This window comes from Megascapheus bottae, chromosome 1 (assembly GCF_031878675.1).
Source record: "Megascapheus bottae isolate mThoBot1 chromosome 1, mThoBot2.hap1, whole genome shotgun sequence".
Taxonomy (NCBI): domain Eukaryota; kingdom Metazoa; phylum Chordata; class Mammalia; order Rodentia; family Geomyidae; genus Megascapheus; species Megascapheus bottae.
This window is the reverse complement of record NC_143509.1, coordinates 31,108,660-31,130,580: the sequence shown is the minus strand read 5'-3', so window position 1 is coordinate 31,130,580 and position 21,921 is coordinate 31,108,660. Positions and strand designations below refer to the sequence as shown.

The 21,921-nt window shown below is 48.0% G+C and overlaps 1 protein-coding gene across 2 annotated transcripts in view; it reads right to left on the bottom strand.

Moving 5' to 3' along the window:
• Insr (insulin receptor) overlaps positions 1-13,702 on the bottom strand; it is a 74,466-nt gene extending 60,764 nt beyond the window's left edge. For both annotated transcript variants that reach the window (XM_090341785.1, XM_090341786.1), the window contains exons 1-2: positions 13,183-13,702; positions 2,839-3,390 (exon numbers count right to left, since the gene is read on the bottom strand). In XM_090341785.1, the coding sequence (XP_090197911.1) occupies positions 2,839-3,390; positions 13,183-13,297 (667 nt within the window). In that variant the 5' untranslated portion in view covers positions 13,298-13,702. The remainder of the gene's footprint in view (positions 1-2,838; positions 3,391-13,182) is intronic.
• Positions 13,703-21,921: the final 8,219 nt, after the last annotated feature.

Here is a 21,921-nt window from a genome sequence, read left to right as displayed (position 1 = left end):
CTCTTCCTCCTTCCCTCCTCCTCCTTCTCCTCCTCCTCTCATCCACTGGCTTTTCTATGCATATGATACTCAAAATCGAACCCAGAGCTTCATGCACACTAGGCAAGCACTCTACCACTGAGCCACATTCCCAGCCTTCCCCTTAGGTTGTGTAACATAACCATTTGCAGTGAGAATCACCCATCACTTTCATCCAGGGAGTTTTACAAGCCATAATCTAGGTGGAGGAGCCACACACAAGTTAGGCGTGGATGTGGAGGGCTATCTGGATAGACAACAATGGCCCACAGAGCTGGTGCAAGGAAACAGAGACAGAAACACACCCCAACCCTGACAAAGGGGGCAGCTTCCAGCCATCAGTGGTGCTGAGACCCCCAACTAGTTATTTGAGAGAGGAGACAGGTGGCTGGGCTACACACACGGAGAGAGACAGAATCCGTGTGTGGAGGATGGATGCTTTATTACAAGATGATCATTTTTTTGGGAGGGTACCAGTCCTGGAGCTTGAACTCAGGACCCTAGGCACTGTTCTTGAGCTTTTTTACTCAAAGCTAGCGCTCTATCACTTGAGCCACAGTGCCGCTTCCCACTTTTTCTGTGTATGTGGTACTCAGGAATCAAACCCAGGGCTTCATGCATGCTAGGTAAGCATTCTCCCAAGAGCATTTTATCCACTAACAAGCACACCAGCAGAGGACAGACAACCTCTTCAACAGCTTGAAGAGAAACAAAGGATGTGGACATCTGCATAATCAAATATATGCAAATGAAACACCCAGAGGCTCCTCCCCTGGCCCAGTACATTAAGAAAGACTTTTCCCCAACACTAGTCAGCACGGTTCCCTCCACTGGAGGCTAGGAGGCGCCTCTATGGAGACACCATTTCCAGAAAGCCACTTGGCAACTGGATCAAGAGCCTCTGACCCAGAAATTTCACTTCTGGAAACCAGACATAAAGAAATAAACACCAGATAAAGCTTTGCCCAGAGCAGTCTTTCTCTTTTTAAACAAATAAGAAAAAAAAGTATCAAAATTCCTGATAAATAAAAATATGGTACAGTGCTTGCCTAGCGTGCACGAAGACCCAGGTTTGATTCCTTGGTATCACATACATAGAAAAAGGCGGAAAAGGTGCTGTGGCTCAAGTGGAAGAGTCCTAGCCTTGAGAAAGCCCAAGGACAGTGCTCAGGCCCTGAATTCAAGCCGCATGACTGGCCAAAAAAGAAAAAAAAGTTTGTTTGGGCCGGGAGTGTTGCCTAGAAGTAGAGTGCTTGCCTAGCATGCACAAAGCCCTGGGTTCAATTCCTTGGTACCACAGACATAGAAAAAGCTAGGAGTGGTGCTGTGGCTCTAGTGGTAGAGCTCTTGCCTTGAGCAAAAAAAAAAAAAAAAATGTGCCTAGACCCTGAGCTCAAGCCCCAGGCTGCCAAAAATAAATAAATAAATAAAACGATTGGATAGCCACCAGAAGGAAATAACTACTGTCTTCCAGTTTATGGTGGCTCATGACCAATACTTTCACTTTTTATCCATTTCTAAAGGATAATTTGACTTTTATAAATAAGACAAAACATAAGTTAACACACATATATATGCTCTTCCACTCCCATACTTTAACCAATCAAAAGGAACAAAAGGACATTTACTGTGACAAAAAAAAAAAAAAGGGCATGGGGAGGAGGGGAAGGGAATCTGGCCCCTGCTTGCTTTATTTTTTTCTCCCCCAGTTGTGGGGCTTGAACTCTGGGCATTATCCCTGAGCTCTTCAACTCAAGGCTACCACCTTCCTCTTGAGCCACAGCACCACTTCTGTTTTTCTAGTGGTTAATTGGAAATAAGAATCTCATGGACTTTAGTGCCTGAACTGGCTTTGAACCTCGATCCTCAGATCTCAGCCTCCTGCGTAGGTAGGACTACAGGCATGAGCCACCGTGCCGGCCCCTACTTGTTTTTGTAAATAAAGTTTTATTAACACAGAGGCACACTCATACGACAGTATCAGCCTAGAGCTGCTGGCCTGTGCATTACCCACACACAGACAACTGTGATAGGATAATACTAAATGGAAGAGTCCAGAAAGCGGCAAACAATTCACAAGGTTTCAAAGGGCAGGCTCTCTGGAATGGCCCGGTGAAATGGCAAGCTATCTTCTTGATCCAGTAAATAGAGTCACTCGGGGAATCACATCAGTTATCAGGTTGACTACAGAAAGTAACTACAAAGTATGGATTCAGGAGCCCACCCACAGTTTACTTAACAAGAGTTCCCTGGTTTAAGTGTGGTGATGCAAGCCATTTATTATAATATAGAATTAAAACCATTCCTTTGTGCTTAAATCCTTGATTCAACTTCATCATACAAGGTAGTTGGGGCTTTCTACAATCTGTGGCTCTTGCTATCAAGCAGGGGGCTGGATAAAAGCATGGCCTGCAAAGTTCAAAATAGTTACCAGCTAGAATGGTCACCGATGGATCCTGCCTGCCATCCCGGCTACTCAGGAGGCTGAAAGCTGAGGATTGCAGTTCAAAGCCAGCCTGGGGTAGAAAATTCCATGAGACTCTTATCTCCAATGAACCATTAGAAAGCCTGAATTAGAGTTGGGCTGAAGCGGCCTTGAGCACAAAAGCTCAGAGACAGTGCTCAGGTCCTGAGTTCAAGACCTAGTAGCAGTACCAACAACAACAACCCCCCCCCCCGCCAAAAAAAAGTTATCATCTAGAAGTTTACAGAAAAAAAGTCTGTGGACCCAAAGAGTGCTGTCAGTCCTTCCTTAATGACAGAACCAAAAAAAAGTGTCACACACACACACACGCACAACACAGAGTTTCCTCATCTTACCTTTCTGACAATGGCTATGAGTCCAACATCTCTCAACAAAATGCCCGTTGATCACAGTGGCAGGGCAGCTGGCTTTGCTCTTCCCAGTGCCGGGACAAATGTCACCACACTCTTCCTTGTCATCCTTGTTCAGGACAATATAATTGTCCTCCACCGAGTCCAGGATTCGAGACCAGTCAATGGTGGCCAAGTAGCAGAGCTCATTGTTTTTCTCGATGCGGACAGAGCCTCGGGTGATGTTCATTAGATTGTACAGGCCCAGCTCCTTCAGGTGAACCATCTCGAAGATGACCAGGGCGTAATTGAAGAAGAGACGGGACCCCCGGATGACCGTGAGATTGGGGAACAAGTCCTTCAGACTCTCCAGCCCGTACACCCGGAAGAGAAGCAAGTAGTCAGTGATCATGATGAGTTTGGGGAAACTGAGGTCTCGGAAATCTTCAGGTCTCGTTTTGAACATCAGAAGAATCTGCAAATGGCCTTCGATCACAGAGCAATTCTCCAACTCGTGCAGCCTGGTGAGGTTATTTCGAATATCCATGCCCGGACACACTGGAGGGGGAAAAGACAATAAGGAAAAATAAATCAATTTTAGAAAGACAGGTCAACAGACAATCTCTGGCACAGGGGCACTGAGCGCGGGTGCTCATGCCTGTAGTCCCAGCTACTCAGGAGGCTGACTTCTGAGGATGGCAGCTGGAAGCTAGCCCAGGAAGGAAAAGTCCATAAGATTCTCTCAACTTGGGGCTGGGAGTTTTGCCTAGTGGTAGAGTGCTTGCCTAGATGCATGAAGACCTGGGTTCAACTCAAGTGGTAGAGCTCTAGCCTGGAGAAAGTCCAAGGACAGTGCTCAGGCCCTGGGCTCAAGACCAGGACTGGCAAAAAAAAAAAAAAAAAGATTCTCTCATCTCTTGTGAACCACCAAAAAGCCAGAAGTGGGGCTGTGGTTCAAGTGGTAGGGCACTACCCTTGAGTGGAAAGAAAGAAAGAAAGAAAGAAAGAAAGAAAGAAAGAAAGAAAGAAAGAAAGAAAGAAAGAAAGAAAGAAAGAAAGAAGGAAGGAGAGAGAGAGACAGAAAGAAAGAGAAGAAGGAAGGAAGGGAGAAAGAAAGAAAGAGAGAAAAGAAAGAAGGAAAGAAACTCAGAGACAGCACCCAGGCCCTTAGTTCAAGCCCCAGGACTGGTAATAATAATAATAATGATGATAATGATAATAATAATGAGTATTTTCCAGACTTGCTACAATAAGGAAAGGCTTTAGGTGTCCTCACCACAGAGATAGACTGAGATAGAAATGTTAATTATCTTGATCCCATCTCCCCACACCCCAGGGCTCATGCTTAATTACCACCCTGCAACAATTAAAATAATTTGTAAAGTTAACTTACGAACCAACAGGGGCTTCAAGAAGGCGCTCACAGGTAAAGGGCTTGCCTAGCATGATTGGAAGTCATAGGAGAAACTTCAGAGCATCTTTGCTCTTTGCAGGAACAAAAGAAGGGAAGGAGGAGGAGGAGGGAAAGGAGGAAGAGAAGAGGAGTTAGGCACTGGTGGCTCATGCCTGTGATCCCAGCTACTCAGGTGGCTGAGATGGAAGGATCACAGTTCCAAACCAGACCAGGCAGAAAAGTCCATGAGACGCTAGGTTCCAATAAATCACTGTTGGAAGTAGAGATGTGGTCAAATGGAGCACTAGCCTTGAGAACAGAGCTCAGGGACAGCCCTCTGGCCCTGAGGAGGGCCCCTGCCCCGCAGGAAAAAAAAAAAAGTTTTAAAGGAGGAAGGAAAAACAAGAAGAGGAAGGGATGATCCGAGGAGAAAGGAAAATGTGGAGATAGAAGAAGAAAAGGAGGCAGAAGAGAAGGAAGGAGGAGGAGGAATACTAGAGAAAGAAGGAGAAACTGAGGCCTAGTGGCTCATGCTTATAATCCTAGCTACTCAGGAAGCTGAGATCACAGTTCAAAGCTAGCCAGGCAGGAACATCTGTGAGACACTCATCTCCAATTAACCACCAGAAAACCAGAGGTGGTGCTGGGGCTTAAAGTGGTAGAGTCTTGAGCAAAAGCACTCAAGAACACTGTCCAGGCCCTGAGTTCAAGCTCTGCCACCAACAAGGGGGGAAAGAATGGGAGGGAAGAGGGGAAAGTATGACAAGAAGTAGAATTAGGGGAAAACTACAAAAGATGGGCCAAGAGTCAAGATGCATTGTTCTCATGATCTGACTTGCTAAATTGAAACCCTGTGAACAACTACTTTAATTGTTTAGAAAAAAACAAAGATGAGAAAGAGAAGAAAGAAGAGGAAGAAGGAGAAGGAGAAAGAGCAGGAGAAAGGGAAAAAGGAAGAGAAGGAAAACAGTTGTTGTTGGACTTGTCCTGGGACTTGAACTCAGAGCCCGGGCTTGAGCTTAGTCCCTGAGCCTTTCCTCTCAAGTCTAGTGCCCTACCACTTTGAGCCACAGTTACACTTCTGGCTTTTTGGGTATTTTAATTGGAGATAAAAGTCTCATGGACTTTCTAGGCTGGCTTCGAGCTAGGACTCTCAGATCTCAGCTTCCTGAGCAGGAGGATTGCAGGCATAAACCACCAGCACAGAAGTATTATTTATTTATTATTATGATTACTGTTGTTACTATTAATGCCAAGTTCCTGGGCATCCCTGACCAGTGGCCAATTCCAGCCTAAGAAATTACTATAAAAGAGTTCCTTCACCAATGCCTGTTAATGTTATTTTTTTGGGGGGGATGGGAAGGGAGTTGTTTTTTGTTGGTCATGAGGCTTAAACTCAGAGCCTGGGCACTATCCCTGAACTCTTTATTTGCTCAAGGCTAGTATTCTACCACTTTGAGCCACAGCTCCACTTCTGGTTTTCTGGTGATTCACTGGAGACAAGAGTCTTATGGACTTTTTTGCCCAGGCTGGCTTTGAACCGTGATCCTCAGATCTCAGCCTCCTGAGTAGCTAGGATGACAGGCGTTGGAGCCACCGGCACCTGGCTAAGCCTGCTAGTGATTTTCAAGCCTGAGTGGTGACACAGTGGGGACAAACAATGCACAAAAGACTAGGGAGCTGTCCCCCACCTCTTACTCCTTCCCAGACCCTGGGGATCAGAGCAGAAGACCTTCTAGAAACGCCTGCTAGGGATAAAGGCGGCCACTGCACACACTATTTGTCTACCTGACTTTTCCTACCTGACTACTTTCTGGTCTACCCTTGTGGCTGCCTGTTAAGGGGTAATTACCTTTTACCTGGGTGTGGCCACAGCCCACTTGCCATGCCTGCCTGAGTGCCATCTCACCCTAGCAAACACAGGGCGAATTCATTCTCCTACAGACGGTGCCCCCAGGGTTCTATCACCCTCCATAGCTCCCTACAGCCCTCGGCCCTCGCTCAAGATTCCACTCCTCCCTTCCCCAACCTGCAGCCCCTGCCCTCTGGTTTTCTGGTGGTTAATTGGAGATGAGTCTCATGGACTTTCCTGCCCTGGCTGAATTCAAACCGTCATCCTCAGATCTCAGCCTCCTGAGTAGCTAGGTTGGCAGGCATGAGCCACTGGCGCCCAGTGACTGACTTTTCTTTTCTGTTGTCCTTCCTCACTTCCGATTTGTGATCCTCCCAAGGAGTTAGGATTACAGGCATGCACTACCACACTTGGCTTAACTCTGTTTTTCTAAATCCAATCTAACAGCTTTCCAGATCCAGTTCAGACATCTTCTCCTCTTCCTCCTCCAGGTGGCCTCATCTGATTTCCTTTCCTTGGGGTACTTATTTAGATTTTTCCCTTGTGTTTGTGTCCAGGGAGAAATGAAGACACATTCTCACATGAATTTGCAGGCATATGTCTGCAGCTGTGACTTGTATAACCAACCCCCCAAAAAGGAGGGGAGCCACTCAAATACCCATCAAGGGATAAATGGATGAAAAGAACAATGTATATTCCCATAAAAGAAATTCTGACACATGCTACTATATAAATGAACCTTTGAAATCCGATGCTCATTGAAAAAACAAGCAAAGAAAAGTCCCAAACAGGCAAATCCAGAGACAGGAAGTAATGGCAGGAGCTGAAGGTTTGGGGGGGGGGGAGAGAGCTGAGGACCCCTTGGGAGGGGGAGCTCCGAGACAAGAGAAACCAGGATTCTTTGTAAAAACGGACTGTGGGGATGGGTTGCATAACTCATTGAACAAAACTCAAAACCACGGAATTACACGCTTTAAATGGGGGGATTGTACAGCATGGGAATTCTATCTGGCAAAAGTTATTGTCAATAAAGATTAAACTCTTATAGTAACGGCGACAATAAAGAACTGCTTTGCTGTTTTAATCTTCCTGAGGAATCTAACTCTTAACTCATTAAAGCCTTATGGGTTCCTATTAGTCAAAGACAATAGGGCAATTTAGAAAACTGCCCAAAGGTGGTTAGACATGGAGCCAGAAGTTAACTGGAGGAACTTTCAGGACTTTTATCCCTGGAGGCAGGGAGGGGACCCTCAGGAAGCTCTAAATTTTGAGTAGGAGGCCCCAAGTCCAAGATAGAGATCCTGAGCCATCCTGTTAGCCAAGGCTCAGCGCTAGGCCCAGGCCCCAAAGCTCTCTCTGCAATCTATTTGGGGTTTGGTGGCTGAGCCACGCCCATTGCCTCCAAGCCACGCCTCTGGTCACGCCCCCGGTGTTTCCCACATCCTACTGCTGAGCCACGCCCCCTGCCACCTAGACATTCCCTACCTCTGAGCCACGCCCATTGCTGAGCGTGACTTGCTCCTAGTGCCTAGCCACGCCCCCACAGGCCATTCCCCCACCACGGAGCCACCACGCCCACTGTTGCTTGACACATGACTACTAGGTAGCCCGGCCACACCACGCCTGCCACGAAGCCACGCCTCCAGCCCAAGGGTCTTTCAAATTTGCAGGCTGTCCCAACTATCCAATCCCACCTTTTCAGCCTCCACCGGGGAGGCACAAAGAAACGAGAGAGGCAGCCTGTGCTCCAAACCATGATAAGAAATAACACAAGAAGTTTCCTTAGCTTCGGACACACCTCAGCAAGCACCTGGGAGGCCCTGGGTTCCATCCCCAGGAGTGTCCAGGAGAGACAGACAGATGGACAACACCTGTCAAATACCATCTATTTTTTCATAGGATGCCAAAGTCAAATGAAGACACATTTGAGTTTCTACTCAACCACTTAAATGGTTTCTCACAGCTCTCTCCACTGGGGAACCTGGGGGCGGAGGAGGCACAAGAAAGCAGAAGCTGGATGTGGGCCACAGGTGCACCCTAAAAACCAACTAAGAGATACACACTGAGGTCTCTACCATATGCCACTGGGTGATATGCTATCCACTGTGGCTGATGTCAAAGGTAAACACACAGACGTGTGGATCTATGCATGCAAACACTGCTGTCCAGAAAAGACACACATGCGTACACACACATTAAAAAAAAAATCTCTGGGTGTCTCTGGGTAAGGAACCCAACATGTGGGGACAAGAGAGAAGTTTTTCACTACTAAGGCTCTTTCTTCCTGTGATTTGGGGCTCTGGAGTGGTGAGCCATCACTGAAAAACACACAGGAGCCAGGCACTGTGGGTCAAGTTTATAATCCCAGATACTCAGAAGGCTAAAATCTGGAGGGTCTTAGCTTAAAGCCATCCCCAGCTCCCCCCCACCAAAAAATAAAGTCTAAAAGATTCTATCTGCAACTAACCAATACAAAATGAAACTGAAGGCATGGCTCAAATAGTACAACACCTATTTGGCAAGCATGAGATCCTGAGTTCAAACCCCAGTACTGTCAGAAAAAAGGGGGGGCTGGAGAGAAACAATACATACAAAGGGGTAGCACCTCCAATAGACTGACAAAATTCAAACAAAAAGAAAAATGAAATATAAGGTAAGATAGACAAGTTGAGTAACGCTCTTGACAGCGTTCCTAGAAAGTCAGCAGGACATGTAAGGGATTGCTGGCCTGAGGCTATGTGTCCTGGCTCAGGTTGGATAGGAGTGTGGGGGGGGGGGGAGGTAGTAAAAACCTGGAGCAGAAACCTCAGATCAGTACATCATCAGTCTGGGCAAAAAGTTCTTGAGACTCCATCTCAACCAATCAAAAGCTGGCTTCAGTGGTGCATGCCAGTTATTCCAACTACAGGGGAAGAGAGGACTGCAGTCCAGACGAGCTGGGTAAGAAGTAAGACCTTACTGGGAAAATATAACAGGAAAACGAGCTGAGGATATGGCTCACATGGTAGAGCACCTGCCTAGCAAATGCTACCCTAAATTCCAACTATAGGACATGAATATAGACCAGAAGAGGTCAGAGCACTGCCAACGGCTCACACCTGTAATCCTAGTTACTCGGGAGCTTGAGATCTGAGGATGGTGGTTCAAAGCCAGACCAGGCAGAAAAGTTCCCAATGGACTCTTATCTCCAATGAGCCACTCAAAAACTGGGAGTGGTGTTGTAGCTCAAGTTGTACATTGCTAGCCTTGAACACAAAAAGACTCAAGGACAATACCCAGACCCTGAGTTCAAGCCCCACAACAGACCCCCCCACCAAAAAAAAAACAGAAGAGATATGCAAATTCTATTCTCAGCTTTATCAAGAGAGATGAGCCAGAAAATAAATAAGAGCATCTCACATTGTAACAAGAAAGCCATGTTAATTAAGCCAGGTGTCAGTAGCTCACAGCTATAATCTTAGCTACTCAGGAAACTGAGATCAGAGGATCAAGGTTCAAAGCCAGTCTGAGCAAGAAAGTCCCTGAGATTCTTATCTCCAATTAACCAGCAAAAAGTCAAAAGTGTAGCTGTAGCTCAAGTTATAGAGCACCAGCCTTGAATGAGAAAGCTAAGGGACCATGCCCAGACCCCAAGTTCAAGCCCCCCCAAAACACAAACAACAAAGTAATGCTGGGAAAGGAAGGGGAAAACTGACCTTTTACAGGCTGGTAGGAATGCAAAAAACGTTACAGCAATTTAGTAAAACAAATGAACAGTTTCCTAGTTAAACATACACTAGGCATGTGACCCAGAAATCTTACTCCTAGTACCGAAGCAAGAGAAAAATGAAACGTGTGCTCACTCAAGAATCTATAAAGAAAGCCGGCGTGGTGGCTCATGCCTATAATTCTAGCTACTCAGGAGACTGAGACCTAAAGATCAAGATTTGAGGCTAGTCCAGGCAGAAAAGTCCAGAGAGACTCTCCAATTAACCAGCAAAATAGCAGGAAGCAGACAGATGGACAGACAAATAGATTGATGGGTGGGTAGATAAATAACAGAAAAGGAACAAAGAGGTGGATGGATAGATGGATGACTGATCGATAGACAGGATGGATGAATGACCAGATCAATAGATTGGTAACGACAGAGATTCTGCAATGGGAATGCATTTCTTGTCATTTTAATTTAAAAAACAAAACCTCATACTTCTAATCCAGCCCCCAAACTGAAAGCCGTGCCACTTCAAATGTGTCCTTACTGACTTAACACAAAGGGGTCTTGAGAAAAAATAAAATTTCTCAACCACCCTGCTTTCCTTTCGGGTTCCAGAGGTAGCTGACATCAGAGTCCTCACTCTCTGCCAACGTGGCTGTTTAAATCAATAAAAATCCAAGCTTGCACATCGGGCTGTGGAGGGGGTGGGGAGTGGAAATGCTGTTATTTGATTTCGTCACTCTTGGAACCCACCAACTTAGCCCTGAAAACAACTCTCTGCCAGGGCCCACACTAGCCGTTAGGCACATGTCATCACCAATCAACTGTCATAAAAAAAAAAAGGCTTGGTCCAATGCCAGGCATGGTAGTACCTACCTGTAACCCCAGCTACTTGGGAGGTGGAGGGATTGTGGCTTAAGGCCAGCCCAGGCCAAAACATCACTGACATACCATCTCAACCAATTGCATGACAGTACAAGCAAAACTTCAAAATTCTTTCTCGAAAAATGACTAAAGCTAAACAGAAGACCTGGAGCTCTCGCCTATAATCCTAGCTACTCAGGAGGCTGAGATCTAAGAATCCCAGTTCAAACCCAGCCTGGGCAAGAAAGTCTGAGGCTCTGCTATCCAATTAACCACCACCATAAGGCTCAAGTTCAAGTTCAAGGTTCAAGTGGCAGAGTGTTAGTTTGAGCACAAAAGCTCAGGGACAGAGCCCAGGCCCTAAGATCAAGCCTCAGTACCCCCACATACACCCAGATGGCTCTACTATGTGACTCCATTCAGAACTAAAGACATACTAGGCTCAGGGATAACTCTAGGCTCCAGCAACAATCAGAAAACAAATCAAAGTTTTCCACAATCTTTGTCCTTGTGGAAACTATAAACTTTTAACAACTTAGTAAATCCATTCACTGATCCCAGAAAGCTCAGGCACACGCCAGTGGTAAATTACCAAAGCAACAAGGCAGCCAGGTCTTTTGTGGTTCACGCCTGTCATCCTAGTCACCTGCCATCCTATCTATCTCTGCAGGAAGCTAAGATGTGACGATCTCAGTAGGAAGCCAGCCTCAGCAGAAAGTCCGTGAGACTCTTATTAGCAAGGAACCACTTAAAAAACCAGAAGTGGACCTGTGGCTCAAAGTGGTAGAGCAGTAGCCCTGAGTGACACCACCCAGCCTCTGAGTTCAAGTCCCAGCACCGGCCCAAAGAAAAAGGAAAGCTACAAGAAATGGAGAAACATGCACAAATCTACAAGTCTTACAACTGGTCTTGAATTTGCTTAAGAAACAATCGACCCTCCACCCACAGATCCTTCCTCCCTGGGGGACATTCTCTCTCCCAGCAAGCTATCATGATATCTTTCCTTTTCCAGAAAAAAATCTGAAGCAGAAACTCCACAGGTATTCCTAACACAGAGCTTTAGACCATCACAGTGAGAAGTCTAAGCCACAGATTCTTTTTACAAGGGAAGAATGGAGGAGGCTGTTGTGGGTTTTTTGTTGTTTTGTTTTTGTTCCAGTTCTGGGGCTTGAGCTTAATGACCAAGTCCTGGTCCTTAGCTTTTTGGATCAAAGCTGGTGCTCTACCCCTTGAGCCAGAGCTCCCCTTTCAGCTTTTTGCTCAGATGAGAGCTCGATGAGAGCAAAGAGTCTCAGAGATTTTCCAGCTCAAATGCTTAGATCTCAGGCACCTGGATAACTGAGGATCATAGGCACACTGGGTTTTGAACTCAGAATCTCCACTTGGCTGGAGCCATAATCTCTGAGCCATGCCTCCAGCCCCAACAAAAAAAGACTTTTTCCATCTTTGTCCCCATAAGCAGAAAGCCAAGCCCAAGAGGATACTGGGATGAGGGGGGAGGAGGGGGTCAGGACCAGGATATCTGAGAAACCAAAGTCAAAAGGTCTCCCTAAAGACAGGGCAGAAGAGCAAAAGGGCTTAGGAGTCCTAAGACAAGGTACAGGTTCAAGTCCTCCTCTCCAGAGAAAGTGAGCTACACAGTCTGTGCCTCAGTTTACTCCCTTGTTAAATGGCTGAGTGGCCCTGTCCATCACCATAAGAAACCGGAGAGATAGAGATGACCATCCTAACTATAATAATGTGTGTGTATGTGGTGTGTGTGCCAGTCCTGGGGCTTGAACTCAGGTCCTGGGCGCTGTCCCTGAGCTTTTGTGCTCAAGGCTAGTGCTCTACCACTTGAGCCACAGCTCCACTTCTTCCACAGCTTTTTGGTAGTGAGCTGGAGATAAGAGTCTTGTGGACTTTTCCCGGCCTGGCCTGCCTATGAACCACGATGCCTCAGGTGGCCAACGGCCTGCGTAGCTGGGATTACAGGCGTGAACAAGGGCGCCCAGGCTTGATTGCAATCTTGATGAAAACCGGCGCGCCCCGTGGTCCCTACTAACGGTTTCAACGTTTGTCAGTGGATCTCAGCAAAAGGAACCACAAGTGACCACCAGGCAAAAGCTGGCGGAGATCTCTATTCCTCTCACTTCATGGGAACCCCCACTCACCACCCCCATGGACTTTTAGCTTCATCCCTTGGCACTCCAGACTCAGTGACCCATGGGAATCCATAGGGGTGCATGGGGAGACCCGGAGGGGACCAGACCCGGGAGCGGGGCGCGCTGGGCAGCAGGGCGGGCACTGGGGCAAGGTTCCCCGGGCCCGGGTGGGGCACGCGGGGCGCTGAGACGGGCGGGCAAAGGCCAAGGTCAGCAGCTTCCGCCCCCCATTGCAGGGGCCCAGCGCCCATGGGGGGGAGGGACATGCCCTCTTTCCCGGGGGACGTTAGTGAGAAAGGAAAAGCAGGGGGCTCTCAGTCCTTGATCGGGATTCTATTGTGTCTTGAGTTGGGGGGAAGTCCCCTCCCCAACCGCCAGGAGCCCCCCTCCCCAGACTCACCCTCTCCGGGGTACAGGTGGCCCGCGGCGCCCACCAGCAGCGCGGCCGCGGCCAGCAGTAGCAGCGGCAGCGGCGGCGACGCGGCCGACGCCCCCCGCCGGCCCCCGAGGCCCATGGCGCGGGGTCCCCGGCGATCAAAGCGCGCGGCGCCCGCCCGCAGGGGTCATGCTCCGAGACCAGCGGCCGACAGACGCTTTCGGGACGCAGCGAACCCCCCCTACACACACACACACAATAAAAATAAAACCAACAAACCACACGGAGAGGGCCCCGGGGTGGGCAGCCGGGAGCCCCGGGAAGGGCGCGCGGCCTCGAAGGCGCCCAAAACAAAAGTAAAATAAAAATAATAGGATCACCGAGTGGCGCGGCCCGGAGGAAACGGGGGGGGGGGACCCCTCCCCGATCTCCACCAAGTCCCAGCGACCCGGGCCCGCCCCGCGATCTCCAGGCCCGAGGCTCCGAGCTGCGCGCCCCGGGCTACCCGGCTCGTGGCCTCGCGCGCTGCGAGACCGACCACGGACCCCGGGACCGAGGGCGGCGCGGGCGGCGGGCGGCGGGCAGCGGAGCTAGCGCGGCTCGGCCGTAAACAACGCGGCCGTCAGCTGGGCCCCGCGCGGGGCCGGGAAAACGCGGCGCGGACCGAACCTGGGAAGGGACTGAAACCCGGGAGGCCCTGGAGGGGGGGGGGGGGAGAAACCGGGCCGGGGGCGTGGCCCTGGCGGTGTGGGCGTGTCGAGGCGCGGCCTGGGCGTGGTCTAAGACCGCCACGCCCCTCCCGCCGCCGAGTGCCCAAGGCCTGGCGCACCCCGGGCGCCCAGAGCCCCAACCCCTAAGCAACCCAAGATTAAGATCTCAGCCCCTCGAGGGCGTCACGGACCCAACCAAGGACAGACTCGTTCATTATTATTCTGCCCTTTTTCTGTCTCCTGCGCGGGTTGAGGGGATCCGTTATAATCCATGGAAATCCCGCGTTCAAAGGTGCTTTATCTGTACCTGTTCTTTTTGCTGGGTCCCTTTGCAGCCCAGACAGCGACGACCCCCTCGCCTCCACCCTCCCCCCGTGCGCCTCCTCCCCGCGGCGGGGACCCTCGCTGCCCCCTTCCCCCAGGCACACACACACCCCCCCTCCTTGCTGTACCTCTGATCCCCAGCCTGGGCCCCTCGGTACAGCCCTGTCTCGTTTAAACAGAAGAAAAAATGACTTTTTGGAAACACTCCAGCGTTCCTAAAAAGCAAAAATAAAAATTATAAGAGCAGCAGCTCCAGCGCCGGGGACCTCGCATCTAATGAGACCCACGTGGAGATGCTTGGTGTGGGGTGTGTGTGTGTGTGTGTGTGTGTGTGTGTACCCGAGCTCGCCAGTCCTGAGGCTTGAACTCAGGGCTTCCTCCTCCTCCCCCTCCTCTTCCTTCTTGTCCTCCTTTTCTTAATTTTTTTTGTTGCCTCCTCCCCTCTTCCTCCTCCCTCTCCTCTTCCCATTTTTGTGCCTCCTTTTTCTCTTTCTCCTCTTCTTCTCGGTCCTCCTCCTCCTTCTCCTTTTCCTCTTTTCGTTTTTTCTTTTCTTTTTCCTGTGTGTGTGCCACTCCTGGGGCTTGAACTCCAGACCTGGATGCTGTTGGTGGACGCTGTTCTTGAGCTTCTTTTGCTCAAGGCTAGCATTCTACCACGTGAGGCACAGTGCCCCTTCTGGCCTTTTCTGAGTCACTGATTGCAGGTAAAAGAGTCTCATGGACTTTCTTGCCTGGTTGGCTTCAAATTGTGATCCTCAGGTCTCAGCCTTCTGAGCAGCTGGGATTAGGGGCGTGAGCCAGCAGCATCCCCACTTACCTCTTCTTCATACCAGCTTTCAGTGATTTAGTATGTGCCACCTTCATACTCAGACACCACGTATTTTGTCTTATTCTCTTTCTTTCCTTTTCCTCTCCCGTTGAGGCAAGAGAGATAGAGGATAGAGACAGAGACACAGAGAAAGAGACAGACAGAGATAGGCAGATAGAGAGTAGAAAGGGAGACTGATCACTCATAGAGAGAAAACATGTGACCTTCTGCATCCTGCCCTTCCCATGACTTTGGGTATTTTTTGCACATTTTCCTGCAAGTGATGGAATTTCATTCCTCTTTAGGCTGAAATTCCTTCCTTTTTCTTTTTCTTCCTTTTTGGGCTTCTGCAGTTTGTACCCTTGAACTTCTTAGGCTGGAGCTCTACCACTGAGCCAGACCTCCAGCCCCATTTTACACTGGATTTTTGTTGTTGTTAGGTGGTTGGTTGGTTGTAGAGTTTGCACTAGGGGCCTGGGCACTGTCCCTGAGATCCTTGAGCTCAAGGCTATAACTCTACCACTTTGAGCCACAGCACCACTTCTGGTTTTTCTGGTGGTTACTTAGAGATAAAAATCTCACAGCCTTTTGTGCACTGGCTGGCTTTGAACCTTGATCCTCAGATCTCAGCCTCCTGAGTTGCTAGGGTGGCAGGCGGGAGCTACCAGCCTGGCCTGCACCTGGATATTTTTAGATAAGATCTCAAAACACCTAGACTGTGATCCTCCTTATTGTTTAGTTTCCTGCTTGGGGTTAGAATGACAGGCATGTACCACCATCTTCAACTTCTACTGAGATGAAATCTCTGGGATTTTGGTTTTTATTGTTGTTGCTGTTGTTATTTGTCTCTGGCAGGTCTGGAACTGTGTTCTTACCCTTCCAAGTAGCTGGGAGTACAGACCTGAGCCACCACTCCTGGATGAAATTCTTATTAGTTGATGGAGCCTCTCACAAACCTAGCCGTCTTGTCAGTCTTGTCGTTGTACCTCAATGTTTGACATAGCTGTTGGTTAATAAACATTCTGCTAATGGAAGAATCAACAAGCAGTATGTAATGAGGGTTTTACAGTGTGCAGAGCAAACATGCCCATTTCTTTATAGAGCTAACAATGAGAGAGCATTAAATAACTGTGTGTTCTGTGGATGAGGGGTGGGGGATGGGTAGAGTAGCATTTTTTTTTTTTTTTTTTTTGGTCCTGGGGTTTGAACTTAGTGCATGGGTGCTGTCCCTGAGCTTTTTTACTCAGGGCTGGAGCTCTACCACTTGAACCACAGCTCTACTTCTGGCTTTTTGGGTGGCTAATCACGGATAAGAATTTCATAGACTTCCCTGTCTAGGCTGACTTTGAACCTCAACCCTCGGATCTCAGCTTCACTTTCGGCTGAATTTTATTAACTGACAGAGTGCTAACATAGCATGTGTAAAATCCTAGATTCCATCTCCAGTACCCCAAAACAAAGCAAAACAAAGAATTTTTGTCTTCTGCTTTAAAAGAAATAAGAAGAGCCAAGCACCAGTGGCTCATATTTGTAATCCTAGCTACTCAAGATGCTGGGTTCCGAGGATAGCGATTTGAAGCCAGACCAGGCACTAAAGTTCACGTGACTCTTATCTGCAATTAACTGCCAGACAACCAAAAGTGGCACTGTGACTCAAGTGGTAGAGTGGTAGTCTTGAGAAGAAGAGCTCAGGGACAACACGTAGGCCCAGAGTTCAAGCCCCACAACTGACAAAAAGAAGGAGGAGGGGGAGAGGGTTAGGAAATAAGAAGCCACCAGAGGGTTGATATAAAAGATCTGACCCCGGGTACAGAACTTCAGGGGGAAAAGGTGGAAAAAGTACAGCAATGGACTTCACTGGACAGTGGTGGAAGTGAATTATATAACTTGTGGGTGGAGATGGGAGGCAGAGACTGGGAGACACTGCACTGAAGGAAATGTATTCATTACCTGACTCGTGTCACTGTAATCCCTCTGTACCACCTTTATAATAGCAGTAAAGTAAATTATTAATTATTTTTAAGGCTAAGCTACATGCAGTGGCTCACACCTGTAATCCTATCTACTCAGGAAGCTGAGATGTGAAGATCAGGGTTGAAAGCCAGCTCAGGCACTAAAGACCAAGAGACTCTTATCTCCAATGAACCACTAGAAAACTGGAAGTGGTGCTGTGGCTCCAGGGGTAGGGTGGTAGCCTTGAGCGGAAGAGCTCAGGGACAACGCTCAGGCCCAGAGATCTAGCCCCTCAACTGGCAAGAAACAAAACCAAAAACAAACAAACAAACAAAATCCAGAAAAACAAGGCTAGGTTTCTACAAGTACCACTTTGCATGCTGTAGGTCACATTCTTGATCGGTGTTGACAGATTTTTCTTTCTTTGACTATGTCAGAGGTGAGCAACCAGGTATATATTGAAGAGTTACCATTTTTTCTTTTCTTTTCTTTTCTTTTCTGTTTTTTGTTTTTTTTTTTTGGTGGTGTTCTCTAAAACCAGATAGCGGTAGCGTGGAAAGAAGATTAGAGGAGGTGGTTATCTGTCTCTTCACTTTTCTGGCCTGGGATGGAGAAGCACTATGGAATCCCACCATAGCAAGAGAACGCTCTGCAGTCCTCCACCTCCTGGAGCTCTGCACAGCTGGGACTCAGACCAGATCCCATGTGGAGCATTCAGAGTCATTGAGATCCCTCTGCAACCAGCATTCAGTGGGAATGAATCTGGTCCTTACTGTGGATTCATTCCCATAGACTGGACACTATAGAGGCTTCTGACTGCTCTTACTTCTGAACATTACCTCATCTATACCATAGTTTATATTCAACACAGAAACAGAATATCTATGTACAACCTCATGCATGTGTTTATGACCAAATATTGGAGGAAGAGAAATTTCCCTGTATTTATATGCTATACTGATTCTTGGACTCCTATCTGACTAGACTGTAAATAAATCTGCGTCATAATGCATTCTAAGTTAAAAAAAAAAAAAAAAGATCTGACCCAATCAAATTTTCCTCTCCGGTATCTCATTACCAGCCAGGTTTGGTGGCTCCCACCTGTAATCACAGCACTTGGGGAGACTGAAGCCAGAGGATCATGAGTTCCAGGCCAACTTGAGCTATATAGTGAGACCTTGTCTCAAAAACAAAGACTAAAAGAGCCAAAATAAATAAATAAAAACTACTCTACTTTGGCATAAGAATGAAACATTGTAAATTTAACAAGTGTTGGTCCCTCCTTCCCTCCCTCCCTCCCTTCCTAGATTCCTCCCTCCCTCCCTCTTTTCCTTCCTTCCTTCCTTCCTTCCTTTCTTCCTTCCTTCTTTCACAAAATTTCCTATCACTATAGCTGACTTTGCCCCATCAGCACCTCCAAAGTCACCCCCAATTCCAGGCAGAATTCCTTGCAGAATTCAGAAGGATCATAGTGTAAGTTGGAATTTCTTCAGAAAAAAAAAATCACGTCTGTGTTAAAGACCCTGCTGGCTGCTTAGCTCCAAAGGATAATAAAAGATCACAGATAAAGATGCAGAATGAAGCCAGGCACTGGTGGCTTAGGCCTGTAATCCCAACTACTCAGGAGACCGAAATCTGAGGATCATGGTTCAAAGCCAGCCCAGGCAGGAAAGTCTGTGAGACTCTGATCTCCAGTGAATCACTAGGAAAGTGGAAGTAGAGCTGGGACTCAAATGGTAACGCACTAGTCTTGAGCAAAGGAGCTCAGGACAGAGTCCAGGCTCTGAGTTCAAGTCCTACTACCAACAGACAGACAGACAGACAGGCAGGCAGACACACACACACACACACACACACACACACACACACACACACACAGAGCTACTGGTCTGGGCTACTCCAGAGGCTAATATCCAGAGGCTCATGGTTCAAGGCCAACCCAAGCAGGAAAGTTTGTAAGACTCTTGGATGAATTACAAAAAAAAGCCAGAAGTAGAGCTGTGGCTCTAGTGCTAGCTTTACATACAAGAAGCTCAAGGACAGTGCCCAGGCCCAGGCCCTGAGTTCAAGCCCCAGTACCAACAAAAAGAAAGAAAGAAAAAGGAAGAAAAAAGGAAGGAAGGAAGGAAGGAAGGAAGGAAGGAAGGAAGGAAGGGAGGGAGAACTTAGCAGTAGACTAGTAACTAATATTACAAGGCCCTGGGTTTGAGTCCCAGCAATTAGAGAAAGGAGAAGGAAGTAGAGGAGGATGTATTAATATGTTCAATATATTAACATATACTTATTAAGATTTAAATATATTAAAATATTAGCCAGGAGCCAATGACTCACACCTGTAACCTTAGCTACTCAGGAGACTGAGATCTAAGGATTACAGTTCAAAACCAGCCTGGGCAGACAAATCTGAAAGACTTATCTCCAGCAAAAAGCTGGATCAAGTGGTAGAGCACCTGTTTTGATTTAAAAAAAAGAAAAAGTTGGGGCTGGGATGTAGCTCAGTGGCAAAGCGCTTGCCTAGGAAGTGCAACGTCCTGGGTTGGATCCCCAGTGCCAAAAAAGAAAAGACAAAAAAAAAATACAGTTAAAAAAAAAAAAGAAAAAGTTAAACCATAGCCAGGCACTGGAAACTATTATCTATAGCCTATAATCCTAGCTACTCAAGAGGCTAAGATAGGAGGCTCATAGGTGGAAGACAGTCCAGGCATGTAAATCCCTGAGACTCTTATCTCCACTAAAACACCAAAAAGCTGGAAGCAGAGCTCAAATGGGAGAGTAAAGAAGTTCAGAGACAGTGCCTGAGTTCAAGCCCCAGAACACACACCACACACACACACACACACACACACACACACACACACACACACTTCAAGAGTCTCATAAATACTAAAGAAAATATAACTGGGGCCAGGTACCAGTGGCTCACACCTATAATGCTAGCTAGCTCCTCAAGAGGCTGAGATCTGAGGGGCCTGGGAGTTTGGCCTAGTGGTTAAAGTGCTTGCCTAGCATGCATGAAGATCCGGGTTCGATTCCTCGGTACCACATACATAGAATAAAAGCTGGAAGTGGTGCTGAGGCTCAAGTGGTAGAGCTCTAGCCTTGAGAAAGTCCAAGGACAGTGCTCAGGCCCTGAGCTCAAGCCCAAGACTGGCAAAAAAAAAAAAAAAAGAGGCTGAGATCTGAGTATCACAGTTCAGAGCCAGCACAAATGGGAAAGTCCATGAGCCTCTATCTCTACTTAGGCACCAGAAAACTGGAAGTAGCTCTGTGGATCAAAGTGGTAGGCTGTTAGTCTGGCACACAGAGAACTCAGGGACAAGCACCCAGGCCCTGAGTTCAAGCCCCATGACCAACAAAAGAAAAGAAAGAAAATAGAATTGGGCAGTGACTGGTGTTTGATCTCCAAGTGTGCCTGCCAGGACCCAGAGGACGAGGAGCGTCCAGATATAGAGACAGGAGGAGCAGGGAAGAGAGAGCAGCATGTGCAAAGGCCCTGGGGATGAAGGGAGGCCTCTGAAGGACAGCAAGTTCCCCGGCATATGGCCAATGTACAGCAGAGTAAAGTTCAGTCCTGTGTGTTAGTAAGCAGATATAAAATTTCATCTCAAACTGCTGAGGCCCAGGCCTGGCCCACAGCCCACACTTGAAAGGCAAGAGTCTCCCAGAGACTCAGCTGTAGGAAGTGGCTTGGCCTTCGCTGGTGTGGGATCTGCCATGGGAATGTCTCCAAGTCTGGCACAGGAAGGCTGTGTTGGGGAGATCAAGCAGCCTCAGCATCATCCTCTCCCGCCCTTGGGTCAGGCCTGGTCACCCCCTACCCCCCACCCACCTGGCCAGGAAGGCAGTGGGAGACACAACACCCACTTCCCTGCTTCCCAGACCCAGCACCAGATGACGTGTGGGCCCTTTCTCTGCACAATAGCCATGTTCTGGAAAGGAACACGAGTGTGCAGAACTCCCTGCTCCTGGTCGTATTTTATATCCTGAAATGACGATGGTGGAGGTTTATGCCAATGGGGGGAGGGAGCAGCAGCAAAGCCTGGGTCAGGGAGAGGCGGCCTCCATCCCGGGGGAATGATGGGAGCTGGGTCCCAGAGGTCAGGGGGCTCCACATCCTTGGCCTTGGATCCAGGCTGCCTTGGGCATTTGTGACTTGGTGTGTGTAGAGTTTGCTGTTGTGAGCCACAGCCCAGGAAGGAGGGACATTTGTAGACAAATAATGCTTGGGTGGATGGATGGATGATAGTGGATGATGTATGGAGGATAGATAGATAATGGATGGATGGATGGATGGATGGATGGATGGATGGATGGATGGATAAATGGATGGATAGATAGGTGGATGAATGGATGCTGGATGAATAATGGATATATGGGCGGAAAAATGAATGAGTGGTGAATAAATGCATGGATAGAAGGGGGATGGGTAGATGGATGGATGGTGGGTAAATGGATGGATGGTGGATAGATGGATGGATGGATAGATATGTAGATGGATGGATGGTGGATGGATGGATAAATAGATCAGTGGATGGATGGTGGATGGATGGATAGATAGATGGGAAGGTGGATGGATGGGTGGATGGATAGATAGGTGGATGGATGGACAGGTGGATGAATGGATGGATGGTGGATAGATGGATAGAAAGGTGGGTGGGTGGATGGATGGATAGGTGGGTGGATGGATAGATAGATATATGCATGGATAGATAAAAGCCTGGTGGGTGGATGGATAGATAAGTGGGTAGATGATGGATGGATGGCTAGGTGGGTGGATAGATGGATAGGTGGGTGGATGAATGGTGGATGGATGGATAGGTGGGTGGATCGATGGTAGATAGGTGGGTGGGTGGTGGATGGGTGGATGGATAGCTAGGTGGGTGGACGGATGAATAGGTTTGTGCATGGATAGATAGAAAGGTTGGTGGGTGGATGGATAGATAGATGGGTAGATGATGGATGGATGGC